At 45.1% G+C, this 26,235-nt stretch overlaps 2 protein-coding genes across 6 annotated transcripts in view; one reads left to right on the top strand and one right to left on the bottom strand.

The window, feature by feature from the left end:
* Nrg4 (neuregulin 4) overlaps nt 1-11,451 on the top strand; it is a 56,860-nt gene extending 45,409 nt beyond the window's left edge. For 3 of the 5 annotated variants that reach the window (XM_075965849.1, XM_075965853.1, XM_075965851.1), the window contains 2 exons: nt 4,683-4,970; nt 10,068-11,451. In XM_075965849.1, the coding sequence (XP_075821964.1) occupies nt 4,683-4,930 (248 nt within the window). In that variant the 3' untranslated portion in view covers nt 4,931-4,970; nt 10,068-11,451. Of the gene's footprint in view, nt 1-2,234; nt 2,324-4,682; nt 4,971-7,078; nt 7,158-10,067 lie in introns of those variants that run through there. The other 2 variants (XR_012910018.1, XM_075965850.1) reach the window with 2 other exon arrangements.
* Nucleotides 5,125-25,742, bottom strand: Fbxo22 (F-box protein 22). Its single transcript, XM_075965848.1, has 7 exons — nt 25,511-25,742; nt 25,211-25,349; nt 19,612-19,699; nt 17,762-17,857; nt 13,121-13,285; nt 10,456-10,621; nt 5,125-8,509 (listed from the first exon to the last, which is right to left on the bottom strand). Exons 1-7 carry the CDS (start codon nt 25,639-25,641, stop codon nt 8,092-8,094), a joined length of 1,203 nt encoding a protein of 400 aa, XP_075821963.1. The 5' UTR covers nt 25,642-25,742; the 3' UTR covers nt 5,125-8,091.
* Between the last annotated feature and the right edge of the window lie 493 nt (nt 25,743-26,235).

Here is a 26,235-nt window from a genome sequence, read left to right on the forward strand (position 1 = left end):
TTACTTAGCCTTAAAAGGGAATAATTCTAATGGCTGGACTCTGAGGACATTACACTTAGTGAAAAAGCCAGATGCCAAAGTAAGCACTGTGTAACTCCACTAAATGAGATGCTAGAGCAGTCAGACCCACAGAGGCAGAAATCGTAACTGTGGTTACCAGGGACTGTGGAGATAGTTATTGTTTAATGTGTAAGGTTCAGTTTGGGATAATGAAAACATTCCTGGAGATGATGACTATTCCTGTTATATGATTTTACCTAATGTCACTGAACTTGACAGTAGTTAAGATGGTAAATTTTTTACGTATTTCACAATGAAGGACACGCCATCGTGAATAATGTTACCAGACAATGCCCTGAGCTCCCATGTGCTCAACACCATCAGTTCCAAGACGCCAAAAGGATGTGTCCCTTACAAACTGTGCACAGATAAAACACACTATCCCTTTCCTATGTGCAAAGACACATTTGTAAAAATAAGAGGAGGAGGTGGCGAGATGGTCCTGGTTAAGAGCACACACTGATCTTACTGTTCAGCCACCAGCACCTATCTGCCGCTCACAATCACCTGTAACTCCAGCTCCTAGAGGGTCCTAGCCCTCTGACCCCATGAACACAGAAACCATCCCATACCACATACACATAATAAAAGAACAGGAAGCAATCTCACAGCCTTTCTATATATAAAATACACCCTACACTGGGGAAAAGTTTAAATTCAAATTGCTTTTTTCTTGACATATTAGTTGTTTTTGCTTCCTCTCTCTGAGATTGTTGCCCTCCAGAGCTCAGGATGCCCTGGGACACACCGTGGAGCTCTGACTTGCCTCAAACTTGAAACAATCCCATAGCCTCCACCTCCCCAAGCGCTGGTGTTACAGGTGTGCGCTTCCGTGCCTGGATACAATGGGTATTTTTAAAAGATTTATTTATTTTTATTTTATGTGCATTGATGTTTTGCCTGTATGTATATCTGTGTGAGGATATCAGATCCTCAGGAACTGGAGTTACAGACAGGTGTGAGCTGCAATGTGGAAGAGCAGCTAGTGTTCTTAACTGCTGAACCATCTTTCTAGCCCAAAATGAGTCTTTTTTAATGGAGGAAAAAAGACAGCCAGACCACAACACCACCCAAAAACCAAAATAGGATGAGTTCTGGGCTTAGTTTACAAAATTAGCTTATTGGACTAGGCATTTCTCTGGCCAAGCAATGTTAGTGTCTAAAACCATAGCACCGCAAAGGAGATGAGGTCTTCAGGCTGAGATAAAAGCTGCCCTCTGAAATGAGCCCATTACATACACCAGGACGAACTCAGCAGCCTCAGCTCTGACCTGTGCTGTGAAAATTACAAAGGTCAGAGGTCATAGTCAACCCTGGTGCTGAAAACCACCACTCCCAAAGCCTCGATTCAGTCCATCAGGGACCAGAACAGGGCATTCTGGGATGAGGCTTCTTGGCAACCCTCCTTACTAGTTCAGTGAGAAAACCCACAGCTTCAGGTCCCAGCATGTGTTACATGGTTCATGTCCCTACAGCCTGTGACTTAATCACGAGCCCCCGTGCCTATGTGTGCTTGTCACTGTGCTTGTTTCAGATGTGACTGTTTCTGAGAGTCTGGTTCAGAGGTACGTTCTATACAAAGGAAAATGGAGGCTCAAAGGTCAAGCCCAGATGTGTCTGGATTCCAAACCCATGCTTTTCTGTCTTTCCTTTGTAAGAGTGAGGTGTGCAGAGATCACAGGACACTATTACGGGGTCAGTTCTGCTCCTTGCATGGCTGGGTGTGTTGCCGGCCTCCAAGCCCATGTTCCCCTATGCATTTGGCCTTCAGCAGGTCCTTGGGAATGCTGACTAGAGCAGCTTTGTCTCCAGGACTCTCCCATCCTTGTGTTTGCAGTTTCTACCATGTTTGGGATCTGCTGCTGTCTTTGTTATCAGCGACTTGCCCTGGGCTGGACCCTCACCCAGCCCTTTGTAATTGTGAATATTTTAGAACAGCCATTAAGCTTGTTAGAACTTCAGGCAGCAGGAAGTCAGACGTGTGCACTTGAAAGACTAGCATGGGGATGCTGAGCCACTGTGCACAGGTGCTGTAGGGCAGCTGCTGCGGATGCAGGGGTCTGAGGTAAGCTCACCTCAAGCAGAAGCTGCAGGTTTATACATGCAGATAAGAGGGTAGGTGGGCATGTATATGCAGAAAACCGGGTGCACAAGTACAATCTTACTTTCCACAGGTCACAGAGATCACTGAAGGCAGGCCCAGTGAAGGGCACTGTTGCGGTCACCTTACACAGGCAGAAAGTAAACTGCACGGTGAGAGAAGGTAACACTTTAATTCTCCTTTCCTTAGCCGTAAGGCTTGGTAAGCAGTCCTATCCAAGGCAGGCTGTTTAGGGGAGGAGAAGCAACACGGTACAAGGTCTGGAGATCCAGCAATCTCTCCAGCACTGATAGGACCATCAAAATAAGCCAAAATCCTGAGCAGTGTCTGCAGAGAGGAAAGAGATGAAAATGTGTTTAGTGAAAAGAGTACTGAGTTATAAAACACCTCACCAGCTGGGCAGTGGTGGCACACGCCCTTAATCCCAGCACTTGGGAGGCAGAGGCAGGCAGATTTCTGTGAGTTCGAGGCCAGCCTGGTCTACAGTGAGATTCAGGACATCCAGGACTGCTACACAGAGGAACCCTGTTTCAAAAAAACCAAAACCAAACAAAACACCTCATTTCACTGTTGGCTACTGAATGAAGAAAGAACGAAAGAAAGGAAGGAAGGAAGGAAAGAAAGGAAGGAAAGAAAGGAAGGAAGGAAGGAAGGAAGGAAGGAAGGAAGGAAGGAAGGAAGGGAAAGAAGGAAGGAAGGGAAGGAAGGAAGGAAGGGAAAGAAGGAAGGAAGGGAAGGAAGGAAGGAAGGAAGGAAGGAAGGAAGGAAGGAAGGAAGGAAGGAAAGAAAAAGGAAGGACATGACTGCTCCTAGGTACGGTGGAGGAGAAAGTTTATTGTGGATAAAAGGGAGAGCAGAGTATACGGAGAGGCAGGGACAGCTGGGAGAATCCGGAGAGAACATGACTCCCCACAGCTGGGCAGGAGGAAACCAGGAGATCAGCAGCGTAAAGCGTAGACTAAGAGACAAGAAGGCTGGGTAACATAAATGTGAATGGACCATATAGCAAAGGGCAGCCAGCGTTTGGTACGGGGTGAGGTATGCCAGCCTGACCCTGTAACAGGTAGGGACTGAGGGATGCTGGCATCCAGGGCCGCTTTGATAGGATTATTAGGCACCTCAGTTAGCTCTTCGTCTCAGGTTTGAGACCTATCAGCTACCTGGATGCAAGCTAGAGTCTGAGAGGAGGGAACCTCAATGGAGAAAATGCCTAAGATCAGGTTGTAGGCAAGTACATACAGATGGAGAGCCATCCCAGAAGGTTAGGACTGACCTGGTCACTACAGGTCCTTCTGTCTTAGGGTTATCATAGCTCTGATCAAACATGATACCAAAAGCAGCTTGGGGAGGAAAGGGTTTATTTGACTTTCTTATCCTGGACCACAGTCCACTGAGGGAAGTCAAAGCAAGAATTCAAACCTGGAGGCAGGAGCTGATGCAGAGGCCATGGGTGGGAGAGGGCACTGCTTATTGGCCTGCTCCCCGTGGCTTGTTCACCATCTTCCTTATAGAACCTAAGACTTCCAGCCCTGACCCAGGATCACCAGCTGGGGGTGTTCTACCCACAGTGGGTGGGCATGCTCCCATCAACCACTAATTAAGAAAATGCCCTGCAGGGCTTCAATAGCAAAATCTCAGGGAGGCATTTTCTCAATTGAGGTTCCCTGCCTCTCAGATGACTCTGTGTCAAGTTGACATAAAATTATTCAGAACATTTACCAAGTTCCAGACCTATTTTCATCACCTGACCTGTAATTTTATTTATTGTGTGTAGTGTTTTGTCTGTGTGTGTGCCTGCAGGCCAGAAGAGGGCACCAGATCTCATTGCAGATGGCTGTGAGCCACCATTTGATTGCTGGGAATCGTACTCATGACCTTTAGAACAGGCAGTGTTCTTAACCTCTGAGCCATCTCTCCAGCCCCCTAGCCTGTAATTTTTTTAGTGCATATTTTGCAGAAAGCAAATTTCATTTCTTTGGAGGAGGCAACAATTGTGTGTCACACAAGCCTCCCCTCACCCAATCGTCACTTAACAAACCAGGTGTCAGGGGTTGAGGTGGAAAGAGACCCTCACATGTTCAACTAAGACTGCTTTAGAAGACTTGATTGAGAGGCAGCCCCCACCTCAGTTTAATTCAATGGTGGTCCTCTGGCAGCTGTGCCACATTAGTGAAGCTGGTACTCATCCCGTAGAAACTGAGTATTTATCTTTCCAAAGCTCAAAATATGTGGTAAGATATCGTCATTGGGTGCTGGCCATCAGCAGCAAACTATCTCACAATTCCATTCATCCATGATCAGGACAGCCGTGGGCGCCACAGGGTTTTGTTAGGTGAAGTGTGTATTAAATGATTCATGAATATTCTCAGCTTCTAGAAGGTTGGGCAGGCTATGACTCCGTAGTAAGTGGAGGCTTGCTCAAGAAATCCGAGCAGGCGGTGTAGCTCCTACCTGCCTCTTCCCGCTCAGCTCCTTAGTGAACGGTTTTTGACAAACGCCTGTTGTGTGTCCACCGTCACAGGTCACCGAGGCTGTTGTGTGTCCACCATCACAGGTCACCGAGGCTGTTGTGTGTCCACCATCACAGGTCACCGAGGCTGTTGTGTGTCCACCATCACAGGTCACCAAGGCTGTTGTGTGTCCACCATCACAGGTCACCGAGGCTGTTGTGTGTCCACCGTCACAGGTCACCGAGTCTCCTTCCCTAAACAGCTCTCCTGTTCCCAAATTCAACTCTCCCTCTCCCCGTGGACCTGTGACAACCACTGATGTCTTTGTACTTTCTGGACTCTAGCGCTGCAATCATACGGTAAGGAGTCTGACTGGCCTCTTCCCCACCGTCCGCCATCTAAGAGTCTTTCCCTTTTAGAGTTCACAGCTGTATTTTCCATTTTAATGGCTGGAGTTTTTCTTATTAGATGGCTTTAAATTTTTTTCTGACAATTTTATGTATTTTGTGTATGTGCATATATACACACACACACACACACACACACACTTATGAATACAACCTGCTGTGTCGTAGGAAGGCAGAGAGTGGAAGAGAGACAGGGAGAAGGAAGACAGTCACCATCCTAAAGGGTGGTGTCTCATTGGAGTTTAACCTGCATTCTCCCGTGCATCAGTGTGTGTTAGTCATCTATGTATCTTCCATGGAGACCTGTTTAAGTTCCAGGCCACTTTTTAATTAGACGTGTGTGGTTGTACATTAGTTCTGTATTCTGGATATTAAGTCCTTTTTCATGGGCTGCAAGTATAGCTTCCAAGTCTATGTATGGTTTTTTTGCTCTGTAAGTATGATCTATTTTCATGTCATGCACAAAATTTTAATTTTTGATTAATTCCATTACGTCTAATTTTTGATCCCTGAAAATCTGGTAACAACTCCACAAAATCTCTGTAAAATCCATTATCCTGATGTTTTCCACCGTTTTCTTCCAAGAGTTGGACAGTTTTTTTTAACCTACTGTTTTAAAAACCTATTTTTAGTTAATTTTAATATATGACATTATTTAAGTTCCTAACTCTAGCACTGTTTTCTGGAAAATTGTATCTTCCTTACTGAAAAATCTTGGTCCCTTCCCTAAGCGTTTCTGTCCCATTAGTTTATCTTGAAGCCAGAATCACTGTTCTGGAATCAGATGACTCACCCTACTTCAATATTCAAGATTTGGCCACTCCTCGTCCCTTGAGATTGTACTTGAACCTTAAGGTGTATTTTCTGTCTGAACAAACCAAACCAGTACTGCAAGGTCATGTTTTGCTAGGGATTACACTGACCCTGTAGATTGCCTTGGGAATCCCTGTAGATTCCCAGCCCATCAACATGGATGTGCTCCATCATTTCTGTGGCAGTTTCCACCTCTGGTTATGCTCCCAGTATTTTACTGTTTTTGATGTTGCTGTAGAAAGAACTGCTCTAATGTTTGTTCACTGCTGAAGTACAGAAACGATGCTGGTTTCCTGTGTTGACCTTGTGCCCTGCTTCTATGAGTACTTTACTGATTCTGAAAGTCTCCCGTGAAATCTTTAGTTTTCTGTGTGTAAGATCATATGATTTGTGAACAGGTAATTTTATTTTTGTCCCATTTGACACCAGCCGCTCCAGCCAGTCCATGTTGACTAGCAATGGTGCAGGCAAGCATCCTTCCACCAGACAGGAAGTTCACCGTATGTTCTCATGGTGGCCTTTTTGTTGACATAGTTTCCCTGTACTTCTAGTTGGTTTTATTTTTAATCACAAAAGAATGATTTTTACCAAATGGCTTTCCTAGTTTTTCTTGAAGACAGCAGTGCTGATTGGGTAGTGGTCTGTGTCTGTCACACAAATCCTTCACGCTGGGTTCACCTGTTTATACTCTTCTAGTTCCAGTGGCCTCTGAAAGTCTCTGGTGAGGTCATTTGTTTTTGTTTTTCTTTAGGAAATGTGGGGGCTTTTCCTAACTTCCTCTTTGTAGACACTGATTCTCATCTTCTGTAGTTGCTGTGAGCACACTGAATGAGGTCTCTAGGTTTCACGTTGGACTTTCACTAGAGAAAGTACCAGCTTATCTTCCTTTTCTGCACTCCATGCTAAGGTTCCACTCCCTTTCCCTTGGACCAAAGGGATGGAAATGTATTCCTGGAGGCAGCCCTTCTGAACAAACTAGAGCCCCACTGCATTTTCACTTGACGGTATAGAGAAGTCGGTGATTTCAAAGCCTTGCTGCTGGCGATCTCCTGAGCCTCGACTGAGAGGCAGCTCAGTATGTGGATACACCTTTACTGCCGTGCTCATTCGGCGTTGGTTAAATCTGATTACTTTTGCAGCTTTATATATATCTGCAGCAGTTGCCACTTCTAGGCATGTTTGTTTTTTGACAAACCGCAATTGTTTCTTTTAATACTTGTATTTGATTTTCCCTACCAATTATCTAGTGTCCTTTTAGTAGAAACCACTGACCAGTACAGAAATGTGTCACCTTGTAAGCATATCCTCCAACAACGACCTGGTGCAATCCACGTTAACGTCCACCCTGTACAAGTCTAGGAACAGGCAGCACAAGTCCATTACGGGAATACAGGAGAAGACACCCAGGATCCCTGTGGTCCTTGCCACAATGGAGTACTGACTTTTCTGCGGTGTCCAAGGTGACTCATGACCTACCCATATTCCAAGCAGTAAGGAGAAAGGGACAATCCAAGGTCATGCGCTATTAAGGACACAGAACACAGTAAGCCCTATTGAGAAACACAGGCTGTGAGTAAGTGAAAATCCAAGTTCCCATCAGGTGCTCTGTAAATGCCAATGCTCGGGAAACTAGCGTTTCCTCACTTCTCTCTCCACTCCAGGCTCTCACCAGCGGAGTAGCTGACAACCTTCATGTCTCATCAAAAGCAGTGAATATACTAGTTGGTGGGTTTTCAAGTGTATTTTATTGGTATAAAACCAAAATATGGTGATATAATTTTCAGGACTATGTGAAAAAGATTGTTCCCTTACAGTCTCTTTACCGTGAAGAGGAAAGTGCTAACTTACCTACGAGAACAACTTTATATAGTACGAAAACAAAGGTAGTTCTTCATCAGAAAAGTAAAAAGTCAGTAAATTTGTTACAGCTCCTGAGAAAACTGAAAAGCAGGAAAAAAGAATCCACCATCTCTTTAATTTTCGCCTTTAAGGGAAAATAAAGTCATGATTCTGCTACATGTTCATCAGTAACTACAGGTTACTGATCCTCCTGGTGGCCTCCTCCCACTTTCTGATCTGTGAACAAAGCTGTCCTTCATCTATGAATTAAAACTCACCCAACATGATCTCAGAGCACCAAAGCTACAAAGCACAAGGAGCTAGTTTGGTTTTAAAATACTTATATCCCAAGTTTCCACTTTTCTGAAAAAGGCAACCCCCCAAAGTTACATCCTGTGAGAGCCAGTCTCCACAAGACATCCTATTTAGAGGCCCCCAGGTGAATGAGAGCCATGATGGTCGTGTAGCTATGGAACAGGTCCTCTTCCTTTACCTCATTACACCTCCTCAGTATGAAGTTCCCGGTGACTATCCGGTCACATCCAATCTCCCCATTTCCGAAGAAACCGAATAAGGGGACGCTGGGAAAAAACTTCCTAAAGGCGTCGGCTTCCACGTTCCCCTTGGCTCTGTAGTACTGAAAGCCCCGGCCCACGCAAGCGAACATGAAGCCGATGGTGTTCTCTTCGGGGATGTTGGCGGCTTTGAGACGCTGCATGGCTGCCTCAGCCGTCTTGTCATCAGTCACATCCTCACTGAGGAGAACCGTGGCGCTCTGGATTCGCTGTCCACTAAACGACAGTCCAACCACACCTGTGGCATCAATGTCCAGAGGCTTCCTGGGAACAGAAACAGAAAATCATTAACTAAGAAGGAAGCTCTGCTGCCTTTGCAGCTTATGCTCTACTCCGAGACTTCTCGTCCCAGACAGATCTGCACCGGGTCTGTGGTGGAGGTGCTGACAAGCACTCTGATCTGACAGTCCTATCCCATGGAGTATGACTGACATTATGGCATCGCACCCCATCATTCACTGTTAAATTATGAAAAAGATGCACTCAGGAAGGCAGGTGGATCTCTGAGTTCAAGCTCAGCCTGGTCTATAAAGTGAGTTACAGGATGACCACGGCTGTTTCTCAAGAAACCAAACAAAAATATATATAATCATGGTGGATGATTTCCAACTCTGCAGGTTTTAGCTTTGTGTTAACTAGCCTTTAAAGAACTATGATTTCAATGCTTCCTGTCTTATTGTTTTGAGCCTGAGTTTGAATTTTAAAATTTCACAACTGGGGGGAGGGATGGAGAGGTGGCTGAGAAGTTAAGAGTGTGTTCTGCTTATACAGAGATCCCAGTCTGATTCTCAGCACCCCACAACAGGGATTCATAACCTAATACCTCTGGTCCTTGAGGGCACCTTCACTCATGTAACAGACACACACATATCTACTACATTTATTTGAAACAAATCTTTCCTGCCCTTTTCCTATGACACTGGTTTTGTGTGCAGGTCTGGTGAGCATGCATACAGCATGGCTTATGGATGGAGAGCAGAGGAGTCCTTTCTCTTTCCACCACGTGGGTCCCAAGGATTGAACTTACATTCTCAGCCCTGTAAAGACTTATTTCAATCAAACATTTTATGCTTACAAAAGAAAATACCCTGTTAGTAAAGCTATAAAGCACACAGTGAACACCCGCTGGGAGGAAACAGACACCTTAAGTACCCATTACATTTATCAACAACTGAATCTACAGAATGCATGAGATCCGGGTTAGTAAGAAACTAAGATATGGAGGCACCAAGCATCAGTGGTGCATATACACACACACAAAATAAATAAAATCTAGTATATAGGTCCCAAAACTGAAGGCCAAGGAACACCAGTAAGATACCACAGGCTGCTGTTCCCTGGAGAAGAGCAGGGAGATGCCACCCCACCCTGAGTGTTAGAGCCTGATGAGTTTTGTCAGGAACACTTGGCCCATGTACCTCCTTCTCAAGGAAACACTTTAAATGGCTACAGTCTGATCCAGAGAGAATTTGCGACCCACAGAGAGCATCTCTGAGAGGTAGAAGTTTGTTTCAAAGTATTCAGAGATGAGATTGCAAAGTCCCGCTGCAAGTTTCCAACCCCAGGACTTGACTCACTTGCTGCTGACCTTCAGCTTAGTGTACACACAGACCGGGCGGCAGCCCATTCTCAGCTCACTCAAAACTCCACACAAGGGCATAAACAAGCTGCTTCAATCTCACCTTAGTTCTTTCCCTTTAAAAACCTAGCCTTCCTTACTTATTTCTATGAAACCTCTATCTCCCAGTTAGCAACTCAACTCTATACTGAAATAAGCCTTATGCATTTATTTTAGCCTCATTAGTGACTTCTCTGTTTGCAGGAGCAACATCACAAGGAGGACCAGTGCTGTAAAATTTATCAACAGGCGGTGCTGAAGGAGCCTAACGCTGATGTTCTTAAAGGACAATAAATACAAGTTTAGTTTTTTGACTGCAAGCAGAATTGTGTTCAGTGAGCCTCTTGGCAACAGCAAAATTGAATGAATTGATACATTAGCAATTCCTTTTCTATTTTTTGAGACAGGCTGTCACTTTGTAGCCTTTTCTGGCCTGGAAGTCATCAGTGTAGACCAAGCTGGTACTGAATTCAAGAAATTCTCCTGCCTCTTAGTACCGGCATATAATACCACATTGATTCCTCGAATTTGTTGTAAGAACCTGAAGTCGTTTCCATTCACCCTGGGAGAAAAGCAAAGTGCACAGGCTTACTTCTCAGAAGTCAGTGAAGACAAGTTGTCCACCTGGCCTCCAGCCAGGATGATGTTCATATTGCTGAAAGTGCTGACCACTCGCTGCAGGTAATTATTGGCTCCCACCTTACAGCAGTTATAGCCAAAGACAAGGACCACGCGAAGCTCAGGGTTATCCAGAAGACCTGCAGAGAAGTGAGAGATAAGACAGCCTTAAACCACAACGAGCTGTTGGTATTCCTGCTGACGGACTGGCACCCGAGGTGCTGTGCAGCACTCAAGTTCCTGGCTTTCCATTAATAAAAACCTAAACGGTATTTGAATATAATCCAGTCAACGCCTCACACAAGCAAGGACAGTTACAGACAGAACAGCAGCCTAGCGGACCATGTTGGGTTGTTCCACATTCCAAGTCCACACGGGCCAGTGACCTAGAGTTTATAACGTGGTCTAAAAGCAGCTCTACCACTAGCAGGCAGCAAGGCTCAAGAGACCAGTAGTGTCTCATTCCCAGAGCGCCACGCTTCCACCCGAGTCTCCGGCAGCCTGTTTTCACAGCAGCCATTTGAAACCGAACAGTATTACAACAGGTGGCTTCTGGGACAGGAAGAAAATGCAGCCCCTAACTACACAGATGTTTCCATTTAACTCAGCCACATGCCTTCCATGGTGATAAAAGGAAGGGTCCCTCAGCAAGACTGAAGCAGGCTAGAAGGAAAGGGAAAGGAGCCCCGCCGACCACAATGCTCAGGCTTGAACAATTAAGAATCAAGACTCCCAGCACATTAGCATCTAACTCCATGCTGGTGACCTAGAGTTCTGTCTTATCAAATGCCTGTCCTGCATCCCAGCTTACCTTCTCAGCAATCCTTTAGTGACAGTTTTTGTAAAGACAATGACATGTGACCTTTTTTCTGAGTAGCCCACATCCACTCTCCCTGAATATCTCTCAACCCCCATGCTGAAATTTATATTAAAAACCTTCTTTAATAAACTAACTATGCTTTACACTAGCTCATCCTGGAATTCTTTTTTGTGCTGAAATCTAGGAAACTTTACCTTTAGGTCACAGCATGGAGCTGCTGACAAGACAATCAATTACAGACAAATAAAACTTTAGACTCTGCCCCTGGGTCAGTTCTAACTCTCCACATAGTAGTAAATAAACCTCAGGTTTGCACAGTTCTGAAGAGTCCTCCCTCATACAGATGAGTCGGGCACATCGAGACCCTTTTCTTTTGTGGAACACATTTTTCTGAGTAGGAAGAAGTCTGTGGAACAACATTCAAGTCTAGTTTAGAAACGGGTGTCACTTCCAGGACGTGACCACTTGGGCCAATGGCATGGCTATTCAAGAGACACTGACACCAACCTCTGGTCTCCACACAAATGCACTGCAACATGGCGTGCACATGGAAAAGGGAAAGTAGTCTCAACCATCCTGGAAGCCATCCTGAAGCTCAAGCCTGTTCTAAATAGTCCCACTGTGGGGACAGAGTGCCTGCACCTGTCCAGCCTTCTACGGAGCCCGCATGCAGGGCTTCGAGCATTAGCTGCCCCCCTTACTGCTCGGCTCCATCCCTTCCACAGCCACTCTAACTCTCCTGTTTACAGACGGTGTAAAAGCCGTTCTCAGAATGTATATTCCATCCTTTGAGCCACAAACCCACACTTTCCCATTTTTCTATTGCTGGTCTTTAAGTTGGGACAAGCTTAACTTTTCCAAACCTATTTCCTTGTCTGTAAAGTGAAACTAACCTGTAAAAGTTCAAGGACTCAACAGCTGATTTGCATATTAGCAACAAGGAAACCTGACAGGCAGGGAATTCATTATTACATGACACGTCTGCGTGCTAATACATCACGGAGGGAGACGATGAAAAGCCTTCACACTGCGTTGCTGGAGTAGCCAGCTGCCTATGTATCAAGTAAGTTTCCCCATCAAAGTCTGACACTAGACCTACTTCAATCCGTCCACACTTGTTTTCTCAAACTTGGGAGCAATCCTGACTGTGTATTTCCTCACACTTCAAGTCCATGCCTTCTCTTCCAGCACCAACCTTTTTCTTCTAAAAACTTGTATTATAAATGGTTACTAGGGATATTTTTAAATGTTAAGTTTTTCTGTTTTAAATAACAAAAATAAGGCAAAATTATTGCTAAAAGTCTACTGAAGATCAAGATTCAAACTTCAGCTACGATTAAATGCATGCATGCATTCACGGATCTTACAACTGTCTATAATTCTAGTTCCAGGGAATCTATGTCCTCGTCTGCTCTCCATGGGCAGCAGACACACACACACACAGTACATATACTTACATACATGCAAGTAAAATACTCATGAGCAAGCTTAGCAACAGAATACTTATATAAAAGGTGTTCGTCTCGGGTCATCTAGGACTTCATGGCAATAAAACAATTTGAAATGAATTGGACCAATCACCAGCCTTGTCAACAGTGGCCTAGAAGTCACTAGCTAGCCAGAATTAAAACAGATGAAGTTAATCAACAAATGGGCAATTAATAATAAATAACAATGCTGGGTATGTGCCATGTACCTGTGAAACCTCAGCACTCAGGAGGCAAAGGCAAGAAGATTCTGAAATCAAGGCCAGCCAGCAATAAGTAGTGAGACCCTATCTCAAAAAACCAAGTAAATAAAACAGTAAATAACAACTTACCCACTTCAGCAAGCTGATGTCGTTCGAGTGTTAAATTCTTGGGGTCCTTAATAAAATGGAAGGGCCGAATTTTTATCCCTTCAATTTGAGGAAATAATAAAGCAAAACCAGATTCTCCAATTTCTATTTCCTGAGGTCGGTTGTTACCTGATCCCATTGGCGTCACTAGAGAGAAAACAACAGCGTCATGAGGACAGCCAACAGAAACTGGCGTTAGTAAGAACCTTCATCAACCCACTGCATCCTAACAGAAACTGGCGTTAGTAAGAACCTTCATCAGTCCACTGCATCCTCCTAACAGAAACTGGCGTTAGTAAGAACCTTCATCAGCCCACTGCATCCTCCTAACAGAAACTGGCATAAGTAAGAACCTTCATCAGCCCACTGCATCCTCCTAACAGAAACTGGCGTTAGTAAGAACCTTCATCAGCCCACTGCATCCTCCTAACAGAAACTGGCGTTAGTAAGAACCTTCATCAGCCCACTGCATCCTCCTAACTGCAGGCTAGGCTGTTATCAAACAGATGCTCTTAGAGCAAACACGGTTCTTTGGCAATTTTAGGGTTGTGATCCCTGCACCACACACTTTCAAATATGTTCAGAAAGAAAAGCTTTCAAAAAGCTGAGCGCACGCCTTTAATTCCAGCACTTGGGAGGCAGAGGCAGGCGGATCTCTGTGAGTTTGAGGCCAGCTTGGTCTACAAGAGCTAGTTCCAGGACAGGCTCCAAAGCTACAGAGAATCCCTGTCTCGAAAAAACAAACAAAAGAAATGCTTTTATAAACAGAGGAAAAGCAGGTATACAAATTGTCCGCAGTCACTGAGTCAAGATGACCAAGGTTCAGTTCCTGTCACACAGAGCTGGCCACAACTGTCTAACTCTGGTTCCAAGGGATCTGGTGCCCCCTTCTGGTCTCTATGAGCACCACACGTGCACATGGTACACACATACACGAAGGCACAACGCCACACACAAATCTTTTTAAGTGTTAAGTTTCTAGAAATGCAAACCACGATGTGGGGGAAGGGGCTGAGGGATGGTGGGGTGGGAGTTGGGGGTGGGGGTGGTATTCAAAGAGAAGAACACAAAAGACACACCCCACATGATTCACAGACTGTATATTTAAAACATGAAAAGAAAGAAGCAAGTTCATGGTAGGCCTGAGCTAGTGCCTCAGGTTAAGTTGACCGGGTTTCAGGCCAACCGTCCCAGAGCCCGGAGTCCTGCGGCCAAGCAGCAGCTGCAGTCCTTTTCTGCTCCTTCAGTAAGGACGCAGCGTGACCTGCTTCCTCAAGATTCTGCCACATGACTCCCCACCAAGATGCACCTTCCAACTGCAAACTAAGAAAGTTCCCCACCCCACTGCATTCGGCCAGTATTTTGTTCCAACAGCAACAACAAACAACCCCCACAGAGTGCAGGAGGAAACATAAACAGTGTTTAAATGTGAGTAGATGCAGGACAGTCCACATTAAAACCACAGCAGAGTGAGCCAGCCCTGTCACAAGCCAAAGACAAGTACCCAGTGAGCATACAACTAGTCCTTAGCGTCCAAGAGTATCTTCACATCTACCAGCCTGACTAACGGTCACAGCAACTGCACCCTCCAACCATTGCTCCTGAGCACAGAATGGCAGAACCTTGGAAAACTTGCCTTTCTTTTTAGGTCAGTGCTAAAACCAAGAAAGTCCAACTCCTTAAGTTTCAGAGAAACTTATAAAACTTACACAAAAAAACCCAGCCTCATTCACAATACCTAGAATCAGAAAAACCACAGCCTATCAAAACAAGAATGGGAAAATAAATCTTGTCCCATTTATATCATAGAAAGACTCGAACACTTAAATGAAGGTGGGGGGGGCATGGCTCAGCTGATAAAATATCTGCTGTACGGGCATGAAGACCAGAGTCTTCCAAACCTGACCCCAGACACGCACTAAGGTCAGGCAAAGTGGGAAGTAGAGAAAGGCAAACCCCTGGAGTTCACTGACCAGCCAGTCTAGCTAGAAAAGTGAGCCTCAAGTTTAGTGAGAGACCCTGTCTCAAAAGAACAACAGAAGATGACACTTGACAACCTCTGGCCCGCACATGCAAGCACAGCTTTAAAGGAATTACTTATAATGTAACAAATCCATCTCAGAGATGTGTTAAATATTTATACCCAGTAAAGAGCCAAAACACAAAAAGAGAACAACCATGTATAAGACACTGACCTGGCAAAACTACCCTAGCACCACAGAAGTCAGAATAGGGATTTTGGCAGGGACTGTCAGGCCAAAAGTAAAGAAACAGCTAGGCTCAAAGCATCAGCAGTGAAGACCAGAAGCCTGGTAAGACCAGTATCTTAGCCACTGTCCTACTGCTGTGTAGAGACACGACGACCAAGGCAGCTCTTACAAAAGGAAGCTTCAACTGGAGGCTTGTGCAGTTTCCGAGGCTGACGATCATCATGGCAGAAAGCATGGAAGCAGCAAGAGTGGTACTGGAGAAGTCACTGAAAACCACACCCTGGCTTGCAGGCAGAGAAGGAAGCCCATCCCCTCTGTGGAACAATCCTTTTCTACACTATGATATGTACTGCTCATATTCACATGACAGACCAGTAGTGGCGCAGGAAGTTAGGCGGACAGCCAGAGTCAGAGGATACTGGGACGAAGAAGGGCGGAGTCAGGGAGATGCCAGCCAGCTGCCAAGCAAGCAGGTTATGTAGAAAATGAGGTAACAAGTCATCAGCCATGTGGTAAAGCATAGGTAGAAATATGGGTTAATTTAAATTTAAAAGTTAGCTAATACCAAGCCTGAGCTATCAGCAGAGCATTTGCTCAGCCCCATCAAGTAGAGTGGCCACAGTGCCCCTCACTGTCGGGCACAGCATAACCAGGGAAGCAGCGGAGAGGCAGCCACCCTGGCTCTCCTGAAGGCAGCCTCGCAGCACCATGGTCTCCTGCCGAAGTCTCCTGCGCGACCCTCCACACAATTCCTGCAGCTTGGCCAGCTTGGCATGCTCCACAGGCGATTAATCCTCTAAGTCGGTTATTTGGGACCAGGCACTTGAGACAGGAAGTGTCCTTTTACAATCCCCAATCACAAACTTCCTCCAACAAAACAGAGCCACACCTCCTAATCTTTGTAATCCTTTCAAACAATTTCACTCTCTGGATACCAAGCACTCAAAAGTCTATGAACATGTGGGGGCCATTCTTATTTAAATGACTGCAACCAGTATGAAGAGGGCCCAGCTAACATCAGAGCCATACCATGACCAAAGCAGATGGAATGGTATTTAACCCCAAACATAAGACCATGGGGACATAAAGCAACACAAAGCCTAAACTGCTCAGAACAAGGCAGTGACTAAGGAGAGCTGGGATTGCGACTGCTTACTGGGGAGGCAGGATGCCACCAAGGCTGCCTTCCCTTTCTCACTGGGGAGGCAGGATGCCACCAAGGCTGCCTTCCCTTTCTCACTGGGGAGGCAGGATGCCACCAAGGCTGCCTTCCCTTTCTCACTGGGGAGGCAGGATGCCACCAAGGCTGCCTTCCCTTTCTTGCCCCTATTCCTACAGCAGATAACTTTAAGAAGCACAGTTGTGTTCAAGTAAAGGCAGTGGATATAATGAGAGCCGAGAAAAAAGATGTGAGGAAGGAGTGCCCGACTCTACATCAGTATCCAACAGTGACCAGTGATGAGGTGAAGGCTACCAGCTATTTAAAGTCAACTCAAAAGTTGGAAGAAAACCACAGTCACCGCTATTGCTTCATTAGTCCAAGTGTGTACGGAGCTACAGCAGCCCTGCGGTAAGGAGCTGGTGGGGCAGAGAAGAGCAGGCCCTATTCATTTGCAAACACCCAGAACCCCTGTGCTTCACTGCACAGGACTCTGAGATGCAAACCAAAAGTCTTTCAGGGTGCTTGTACGGGAGTCCAGGGCTGATGAGGGCCTCTATGCCTGTGCAGCAGACCCTTTACCAACTAACCACCTGCAAGGCTCCAGAAAATGACAGCTGACATCTTGCTGCATGGTTTGCTCTAAAGGCCACAGATGTGCTGAGTCACTGCATCTTCACAGCCCTCCTAAGAAGGCGCTTTCCCATTTCCCTGATGAGGACACTCAAGTCTCATGGACGTCAGGTAAGCTATACAAAGTAACACAGACACTAAGTGGTACAGCTGGAATCCTAATCCAGTTATCTTAACCACTGGACCACCGCTACATCAACAGGAAACAATTCAAACAGTAACAGCAAAAATTCATGTGCCATGCTGGCAGCACGCAGAGAAACAAGTCTCTCCGTAAGACGCACTGTAACCTGTCACTCTCAGCTGCCCCGCCTGCAGGAAACAAGAGTGGGTGAACTGACCAGACAGGAATGGGGCAGGCACAATGAGACCCTTCCTTCCCTGGAAAGGCTAAGGAAGTCAGGTTATATGCTGCTCTTAGACAGCCCTGTGATCTGAACTGTGAACCTCAACAACTTGACAGACACCGAGGACAAGGTTCCACCAGGACAGATGTCTACTGCTCTTGGTTTTACATGCCACCAGAAAGGTGAAATGTGTGCTCTCCAGCTATAATTAGTTCACCAATCCACGGGACCCCACATTAAACTAAGCAAAAAATAAGTCGTTAATTTCTCTCACCTATAATTCCAGGGGTCACAATCCCAAGGATCTGACACTGCTTGGGAAACAGCTTCTCAAGGGCAAACGCTGTCTCCATGGTAGTTCTTTTCCTCGCTGTAACAATAAAGCAGCACAATTATTAAATATCCACTTTTCATTGTCAAATCTAACAGTGTTAAAAAAAAAAAAGACAGACACAAAAAGTAATATTTAACAACCGAAAAGGTTATGAGGCTGGGGCATAACTCAACTGGTAGAGGACCAGCCTAGCATGCAAGAAGCCTAGGTTCGATCGGTCAATCATCAGCCATGGTGCTACATGAACCCCAAAGTGGTGCATGCTGTGGTCCCAGCACTTGAAGATAGAAGCAAGATGGTGTAGGAGGTCCTCCTTTCTATGTGTTGCTTACATTGGTTAATGAATAAAGAAACTGCTTTGGGCCTGGTGATAGGGCAGAACTTAGGCAGGGAGACAGAACTGAATGCTGGGTGGAAGAAAGCAGAGTCAGAGAAGCCATGGATCCTCCACCTCAGATGTACGCCGATTAGAATCTCCAGTAAGCCACTACCACATGGCGATACGCATATTAATAGAGATGGGTTAAACTGAGATGTAAGAGATAGCCAATAAGAAGTTAGAGCTAATGGGCCAGGCAGTGTTTTAATCAATACAGTTTCTGTGTGATTATTTCAGATGTAAGCTAGCCGGGTGGCTGGAACGAACAAGTCCTCCTCCAACAGCAAGATAATCAGAAGTTCAAGGTAATCTCTTAGCTATACAGTGAGTTTTTGAGGCCAGCCTGGGCTACATGTGACCTTATCTCAAAGAAAAAGGAAGAAGCAATAGAAGGAAGGAGGGAGGAAAGAGGGAGGAAAGGAAGGAGATAGGAAGCGAGGGAGGAAAGAGGGAGAAAGTGAGGGAGAGTGGGAGGGAGGGAAGAAGGAAGGAAGGAAGGAAAGAAGGAAGGAAGGAAGGAAGGATGGATGGATGTGAGGGGAGGGAGGGAAGGAGTGAAGGACGGAGGGAGGGAAGGAGGGAGGGAGGAAGGGAGAGAGGAAGGGAGGGAGGGAGGAAGGGAGGGAGGACTTTAGTTTTGTTTTGTACACAAGGTTTCTCTCTGTAACAGTACTGGCTGTCCTGGAACTGACTTTTGTAGACCAGGCTAGCCTTGAACTCAAGGAGATCCACCTGCCTCTGCCTCCTGAGAACTCGGAATAAAGGCATATGCCGCCACCTGGCAAGCTTGAACATTTTGATTAAAATAAGCGGTTTCCCCATTTTTGTGTCTGTTTTATTCGAATTCTAAACCTACCCTTTGCCATTAATAGTTTGCCCTTGTCCTTACTTTTGCCCAAAGGCATCAAATTTGGCGCAGCACTGAGTCTGAGAGGTGCTATTTACGGGATCTCTGTTCAGCTGGTGTCACGGCACAACTACTACTTGACTCCAGTCCGTTAGATTCAAGCCAGACAATGTACAAATCAAAGTCTGCGTCAAAGGGCCCCATCTTGTGTTCTTGAGCTGGATTCCCCTTAGCAAGTCAAGAATGCAGAGTATCTGCAAACAGCTTTGGAACCCCATAGCGCTGCATCATACATGAACAGGCTTGGATAACCAAAGCCAGGCTTCTGTTTTAACAAAGAGAAGTACAACTGGAGGCTTAGAGTATTTCAAAACAAAAATCTTTCTGAAAAATTTTGTTCCAGTTGGACCAGGAGGTCAGACATCAATCTGCACACAAAGGGCTCCTTAGCTCAAGCCAAAAAGAGGCATGAGTACAGGAACGGCGCCCCAAAGCCTTGGAAGGCTTGCACTTAGCACTAGGAAATGTTGGAAACAAAAGCCCAACCCTTTTTTCTACATATACCTCTTTTATGGCCACGGCACTCCTCCAGGCTAATGAAAGTTTCAGAATCTGCCATGTAGAGGACGGTCCGTGGTAAGATGCGAACATTCTGCAAAGAAAAAGAGAATTGGGTCTGACTCTGTAAATGCTTCTGTGCTCCCCAAGTATCCGCCACTATCCCTAAGGACAAAAAAGCTACTGCCTCCCTCCCCGCCCCAGTCCTCACTGCTGCCTCCCTCCTTCCCTCCCTCCCCCGAGTCCTCTTACTTCTCATGGGTCATCCCTACTCTTATCAGTTTATTTACTGAGTAGCAGTATTTTTTTTTCACATCAAATTTATCTCAGCCCTCAAGAAGTTCATTTACTCTTTTAGAACAGATATTTGGTTTACCAGTTAAAGTTGTCTCTCACTTTACTGAACAGGAACGGAAATAAGAAGCATCCCGATGGCGGCAGCGGGTGCACAGATTGAACCCCCCTTCTGGTTTTCCTTTCCAGCTCCAAGCTCAGTATTACCAGACCTGCCCACACTTGAACATGTTCCCTAGCTGCCAAGCACCTTAAACGTGTTTCCTTTAATGTACCCTAGAACAAACCTCTCAACGCCTGCTCCTAGATGCCACACCCTTTGTACTGGGGACCTCCATGTGACATCCTTACAGCTTGTGCTGTGTCCACTCTGAGCAGGGTTCTTCAGACCACTGGTTTTCCTACGCCTCCCATCATAGACACGTGTGCACTAAATGAGCCTTCTATCAAGTGCTTTTCTATCAGAGTGGAATCAGGTGCAGACTATGGAGCACAATTTCACTGCCTTGCAGTCTGGAGGTGGTTTACATGTTTCAGAGTAGGTTCTAGATAAACCAATGAAAGACACTGAATACTATTCTGTGGGCTGGGTAAGACCTATGACCTATGGATACAAATTCTTGGTTTTATCGGGCTTTTCTGTTTGTTTTGTTTTTCGAGACAGGGTTTCCCTGTAGTTTTGGAACCTGTCCTGGAACTAGCTCTTGGAGACTAGGCTGGTCTCAAATTCCCAAGTGCTGGGATTAAAGGTGTGCACCAACCACCGCCCGGATCACCTGACATTTTTTAAAATAACTACTTGACACAATTTAAATTTCCAGAGTTCGTACATATTTTGGGAAGCCCTTTTAGATAAAACCCTGGCAATACTCAGACTGCTTGCCTTTCAGCTATGGCTAGGCAGACCGTCCAGTACCTCCAACTCCACTGAGCTACCAGACCCACTTGGTCTATTGGATTAATAATCATAATAAACCATGGGATTATTTCACCCAGAAATTTTGCTGAATGAAGGAGTCAGAGCCTGCTTCTGCCTCTGCCATAACCAGTGGTAAATTTCAAAGTAGTCAGGCCTTGAGCGTCCTGTGTTTAGATAAATACACAAGCCTAGTCTTGAGATTCTAAGGTTCTTTTTTTCTGGCACTCACACGTCTCCATTTCCCTTCCTATTTCTCACTAGAAACTACGCCAAGCCTCAAACACTCTCACTGTAGCACAAGGAGCCTGGGACTACACTATTCAAACAAGTTACAAATGGCAAGCTGTCTTATAAAAAAGTTCAAAATATTTCTAAGAGGAAGTTAAGGAACTCCCCTTTTATCTGTATTAAAATACTCTATCCGCAAGATGATTTGGAAAACACAGAGAAAGCAGCATGTATCACTTAGAGACTATGCTTCTGTCTCAAGAATTTGATTTCTTTAGGGCTTCTACTAACTGAACTTTAATAGTGATATAATGACAATTCTTAATATCCATCGAAAATTTATAGCCATATATTATAAATAACATGTTATATACATTATCTTTTTGCCATTTAATCCTTAGACAAACCCAATAAACACACAAAAGAATTATTGTTCTCCCTTTTCAATTTACAAAAATGGAACCTAAGGCTCAGAGAGGTCAAAGCTACATTGCTAGCTTGAGCCAAAAATGGGTCTAAGACTCTCTGTATATAACAACCACTACAATGTATGAAATTCACAGCCAAAGAATAATGCCTACTGTGGTAAAAAGTTGAAAACAGCCACAGGTAGTTTAAAAGAGCATTAAAAAAAAAAATCACACTAGATTAAACTAAGTATATAATTTAATAATCTGTTTTCCAACATTTTAAACTTTTTATTTCTTATGTATGTGTCCAAATGTGTGCTATGTGTGTGCAGGTGCCCTCAGAAACCAGTTGTTACAGGCATTTGTGACTGGGAACTGAACTTAGGTCCTCTGAACAGCAGACAATGCTCTTAACCGCAGAGCCATCCCTCCAGCCCCTTTATGAAGATCTTATCACTGAATGTACCTTGCAATTTATAATTTCATGACTTCTTTTACTGAACAGCGGGTTGTTTTAAGCTCCCTCACTGTATATGATGCTCCAGAAAACACTTCTGTGGAAAAAGCTTTGCTAGTATTTTGAATTTTCCCAAATAACAGATTTTGACAAACAAACTGCAGGGTTTTGATCAATGAATCAGAGAGAACAATATTCCAACAGGCCTGGGAGAGGCTAGCCAGTCTTCTGGGTATGTAGGGTTGTGATCGATGTATCAGAGAGAACAATACTCCCACAGGCCTGGGAGAGGCTAGCCAGCCTTCTGGGTATGAGTCCAAGAGTCCAAAGAGCAAAGAAGAAAACCTACACAAGATTAGCATGGAACTGAGGACAGCACACTTGGGACAGGCACATTAAAGACAAGAGCCAGGGCCGGAGAGATGCTGGAGAGATCAGATCGACTGCTGTTCTTTCAGAGGACAGAGTTCACAATCAACTGTTAACTCCAGCTCCAAAAGATCCGATGCATTCTTCTGACCTCCATGGGCACCTGCACACATGTACACATATATAGACAGACACACAAATAAAAGCTTTGTTTTTTAAGAGCTAGGTTTCCCACTGTCAAAAAGGGAGATATAAACATGAGAGAAAGCGAGACAAAATCTTAGGTAGGATTGGACACATTGCATTTAAAGAAACGCAAGAGTTTCCATGCACAGATAGAAACATAGTTCCAGATACACATCTGGTCAGCTTCCCACCTCTCTCTTCATTCAAGGACTCAAATGTGGCTATTTAAAAAAGGGGGTGGGCGCATCTGTAATGAGTATGTACAAACTTTTTCTTTTTTTTTAAATATTTATTTATTTATTATGTATACAATATTCTGTCTGTGTGTATGCCTGCAGGCCAGAAGAGGGCACCAGACACCATCACAGATGGTTGTGAGCCACCATGTGGTTGCTGGGAATTGAACTCAGGACCTTTGGAAGAGCAAGCAATGCTCTTAACCACTGAGCCATCTCTCCAGCCCCCCAAACTTTTTCTTGTCATTATTTACTTATATGGTCTACTTAGATTAGGTATAAATAATCTGGAGATTCAAATTTAAATATGAGGGTGAGCTATGCAGGTTAATACAAATACTATGCCACTTTATTTATTTTTAAATATTTATTTATTATGTATATGATATTCTGTGTGTATACCTGCAGGCCAGAAGAGGGCACCAGACCCCATTACAGATGGTTGTGAGCCACCATGTGGTTGCTGGGAATTGAACTCAGGACCTTTGGTAGAGCAGGCAATGCTCTTAACCTCTGAGCCATCTCTCCAGCCCCACTATGCCACTTTATGAGGGACTTGAGCATCTGTGGACTTCAATATGGGGCAACGAATACCCTGACAATACCAAAGAACAACTATATGCAGATACATACATGTACTCCTATCTGGGCTAAAGTAGAGGCAGCAAACCCCTCAGCAGCAGTGAGTACTTACACAGTAGAAATCTTAGTTCTAAATACCAACTTCCACTAAAAGCAATCAAGACTACTAGAGAAACCACTAATTTCCCAAATGAAGCAGGCAAAAAACAAGCTTTTAAAAGCATCTGGTACTAAAAAAGTAAGGTCATCCTTAAAAGACACTGAAGCTGGATTGGGAGCTCACTAGCCAAACCAAAGACAGTGTAAGCACAAGATAGACACAGTAACAGATATAGCTTTGAATAAGAGACTAACAGCATGTGCAAATATATATATATATGAACAAAAGGAAAGAGAAGACTAAGTTTCAAAGTTTCTATCCAGAAATACTTATTCATTGCAGGCCAGAAAATTTAAAGGTAGAGGCTTCTGGTAGATATCACCTGAATCAAATAATTTAAAATAATGAGACAAATGAAAACCAGAGGCCACCTGGAAGAATACTGGGAGAACACACCCTTGCTTTCCCATCATTCCTGACGAAATCTAATCAACCTCAGTCACACTCAATTTGTGAATGTTCTACAAATTAACTGGCCTTGGATTTTCTTAAGTGTTCTGGTAGGAAAAGTCAAGCTGGTGAAACTGAACAAATCAAAGAAACATTTTAGTTAAAGAAACTTTTAGTTAAAGTTACTGGAAGTTGAATCCTTTTGCTATCAAGAACAGTAATGGGGCAAAATCTGAATGGGAGTCTGAAAACTAGACAGCAGTGTGTTTGCAGTCTCTTACTGAAGGATGCATTTATTACTATCAGCTTTTATTTTAATGCTAAAGTTATCTCCAATTTGACCAGTGAAAGTCCCTTTCAGGCCAACCCCAGATGTCTTTTTAGGTAACGTACTATCTTAGTTTAGTTTCTATTGCTGTGGTACTGACCAGCACCGAAAGCAATCTGGGGAGGAAAGGGCTTATTTGGCTTACATATCCCTGATGACAGTTCACAGAAGAAAACCAAGGCAGGAACCTGGAGGCAGACACTGAAGCAGAAGACACAGAGGAGCCATCTTTACTGGTTTGCTCTCCATGGCTTGCTCAGTGTGTTTTCTCATATACCCCAGAACCACCTGCCCAGGGCTGGTACAGCCCACAGTGAGCTGGACCTTCTCACACCAAACACGAATAAAGAAGATGCTCTACAAACTAGTCTACAGGGCAATTTGTTGACGGCATTCACTTGAGGTTCCCTCTTTCTAGCTTGTGTTAAGTTGAAAAAAAAAACAAAACAAAAACAAACTCTAATAAACTCATGTATTGATGATAATTTTCCAATCTGGAGGTGACACTGTCGTTGAATAGAACATTCATGTTTGCATATTATACATACTAAGGGATAAGATGTAATGGACCGTCAAATTGGCAATTTCCTCTCAAGGGTCTCTGCCTCTCAGTGAGATACAGGAACTTCACTACCGGCTCTATAATCTGTCTTCACCTCCCGGTGTAATGACTTTCCTGGATCCAGGGACGCAAATGAGATAAGGGCTGTGACTTAAGTAATTTAGGTATAAATTTTAGTTTATTTCTAGTGTGTGACCCTGATAAGAATGCCTTCATTGCAAAACAGAGACAAGTGAAGGAAGGGTCTGCAGAAGTTTTAACAGCGACACCTGTAAACTTCAATTGCCCAACATCTAATGAGCATCTGCAGCACGCTGCCCTTACAAAACCTGACGTTTATTACAAAGTCTTTCCGGACCACGAGCAAAGGTCCCCAAATTAAAAGCAAAAGCATGTATCATAATCGTGATTTAAAAATAAAAAGTTCTGAAAGATGGCCCACCAGCCCTGCAAATGACTGTCCACGGCACACACCCATACTTGCCTCAAGCGCCTCTGCTACCACGCGGACCAAGCAATGTCCTTCCAGGTGGCCGGCCTCCGCCACCCCTGCGGAGATCCAGGTCACGCTGCGGTGGGTCCGCAGCACTCTGCGAACACACTCCCTCCATAGGCGGCACACTCTGGGGACGCAAAAGCACAAAAGGTTGCTGCCGGGAGGACCGCTCCCGCCGTCTGCAGCGCTGCAGGGGCCGAGCGCCAGGAGACCTGTGCAGGGGTCCCGGTCTGGGCAGACCCGCCACCCAAGGGGACGAAAGTCTCCTCCCGCGCCATTCGCCCTCACCCGGCTACCCGCAGCAGCGCCTTGGCGGGCAGGAAGGTGAACACACGCTCCACCACCTCCGCGAGGTTACTCAGCACGAAGGTACTTCGCGGGTCGGTGGAGGAGGAGCCGCCACCGCCCACCGGCTCCATTCCTCGCCTACCGGCCAGAAGCCCTACGGAAGCTCAGAAGCCGAGCGGCCGGCACACCGCCGCCCACCCGGGCCCACTGAGCAGGCGCGCGCTCCACTTCCGGCGAGCAGCTTCCGGCACTGGTCTTACGGCAGCCGCTGTGCGCCGCGTTGTAACGCCTGCGCTGTTCGCCCGGAAAGAAGCGGTGCTGCTTGGCCCTTGAGTCGGCTGCAAACACTCGATATATTCGGTGAATCTGGTTAACACGTTAGCCCTTAAATTTTAAACGAGTATTTTAAATAGCACTCGCTATTCTTTGGCCACTATAATTGCTGCTAGAAGCATACTCCAAAGCAGACCGACATTTTCAAAATAGGAAGAATGCTTTTGCTCGTACTAGATCTTCATCCCAGGGCTACTGAAAAACAGGAGACAAGGCCCAAGAGTCTATTTTAACAAACCTTCCGTTGGTTCACATACATATTCTGAACCATAAATGAAAAGAACAGATTCAACTTCATTCCAACTGAATCCAGTTGTTTCCTGATTGAAGGGGTTTTGGTTCCCAGCTACTTGGTTTGACCTGGTGCTTCTTATTTTGGCCTCATAACCCCT

The sequence above is a fragment of the Microtus pennsylvanicus genome, chromosome 3 (genome assembly GCF_037038515.1).
Source record: "Microtus pennsylvanicus isolate mMicPen1 chromosome 3, mMicPen1.hap1, whole genome shotgun sequence".
In the NCBI taxonomy this organism is placed as follows: domain Eukaryota; kingdom Metazoa; phylum Chordata; class Mammalia; order Rodentia; family Cricetidae; genus Microtus; species Microtus pennsylvanicus.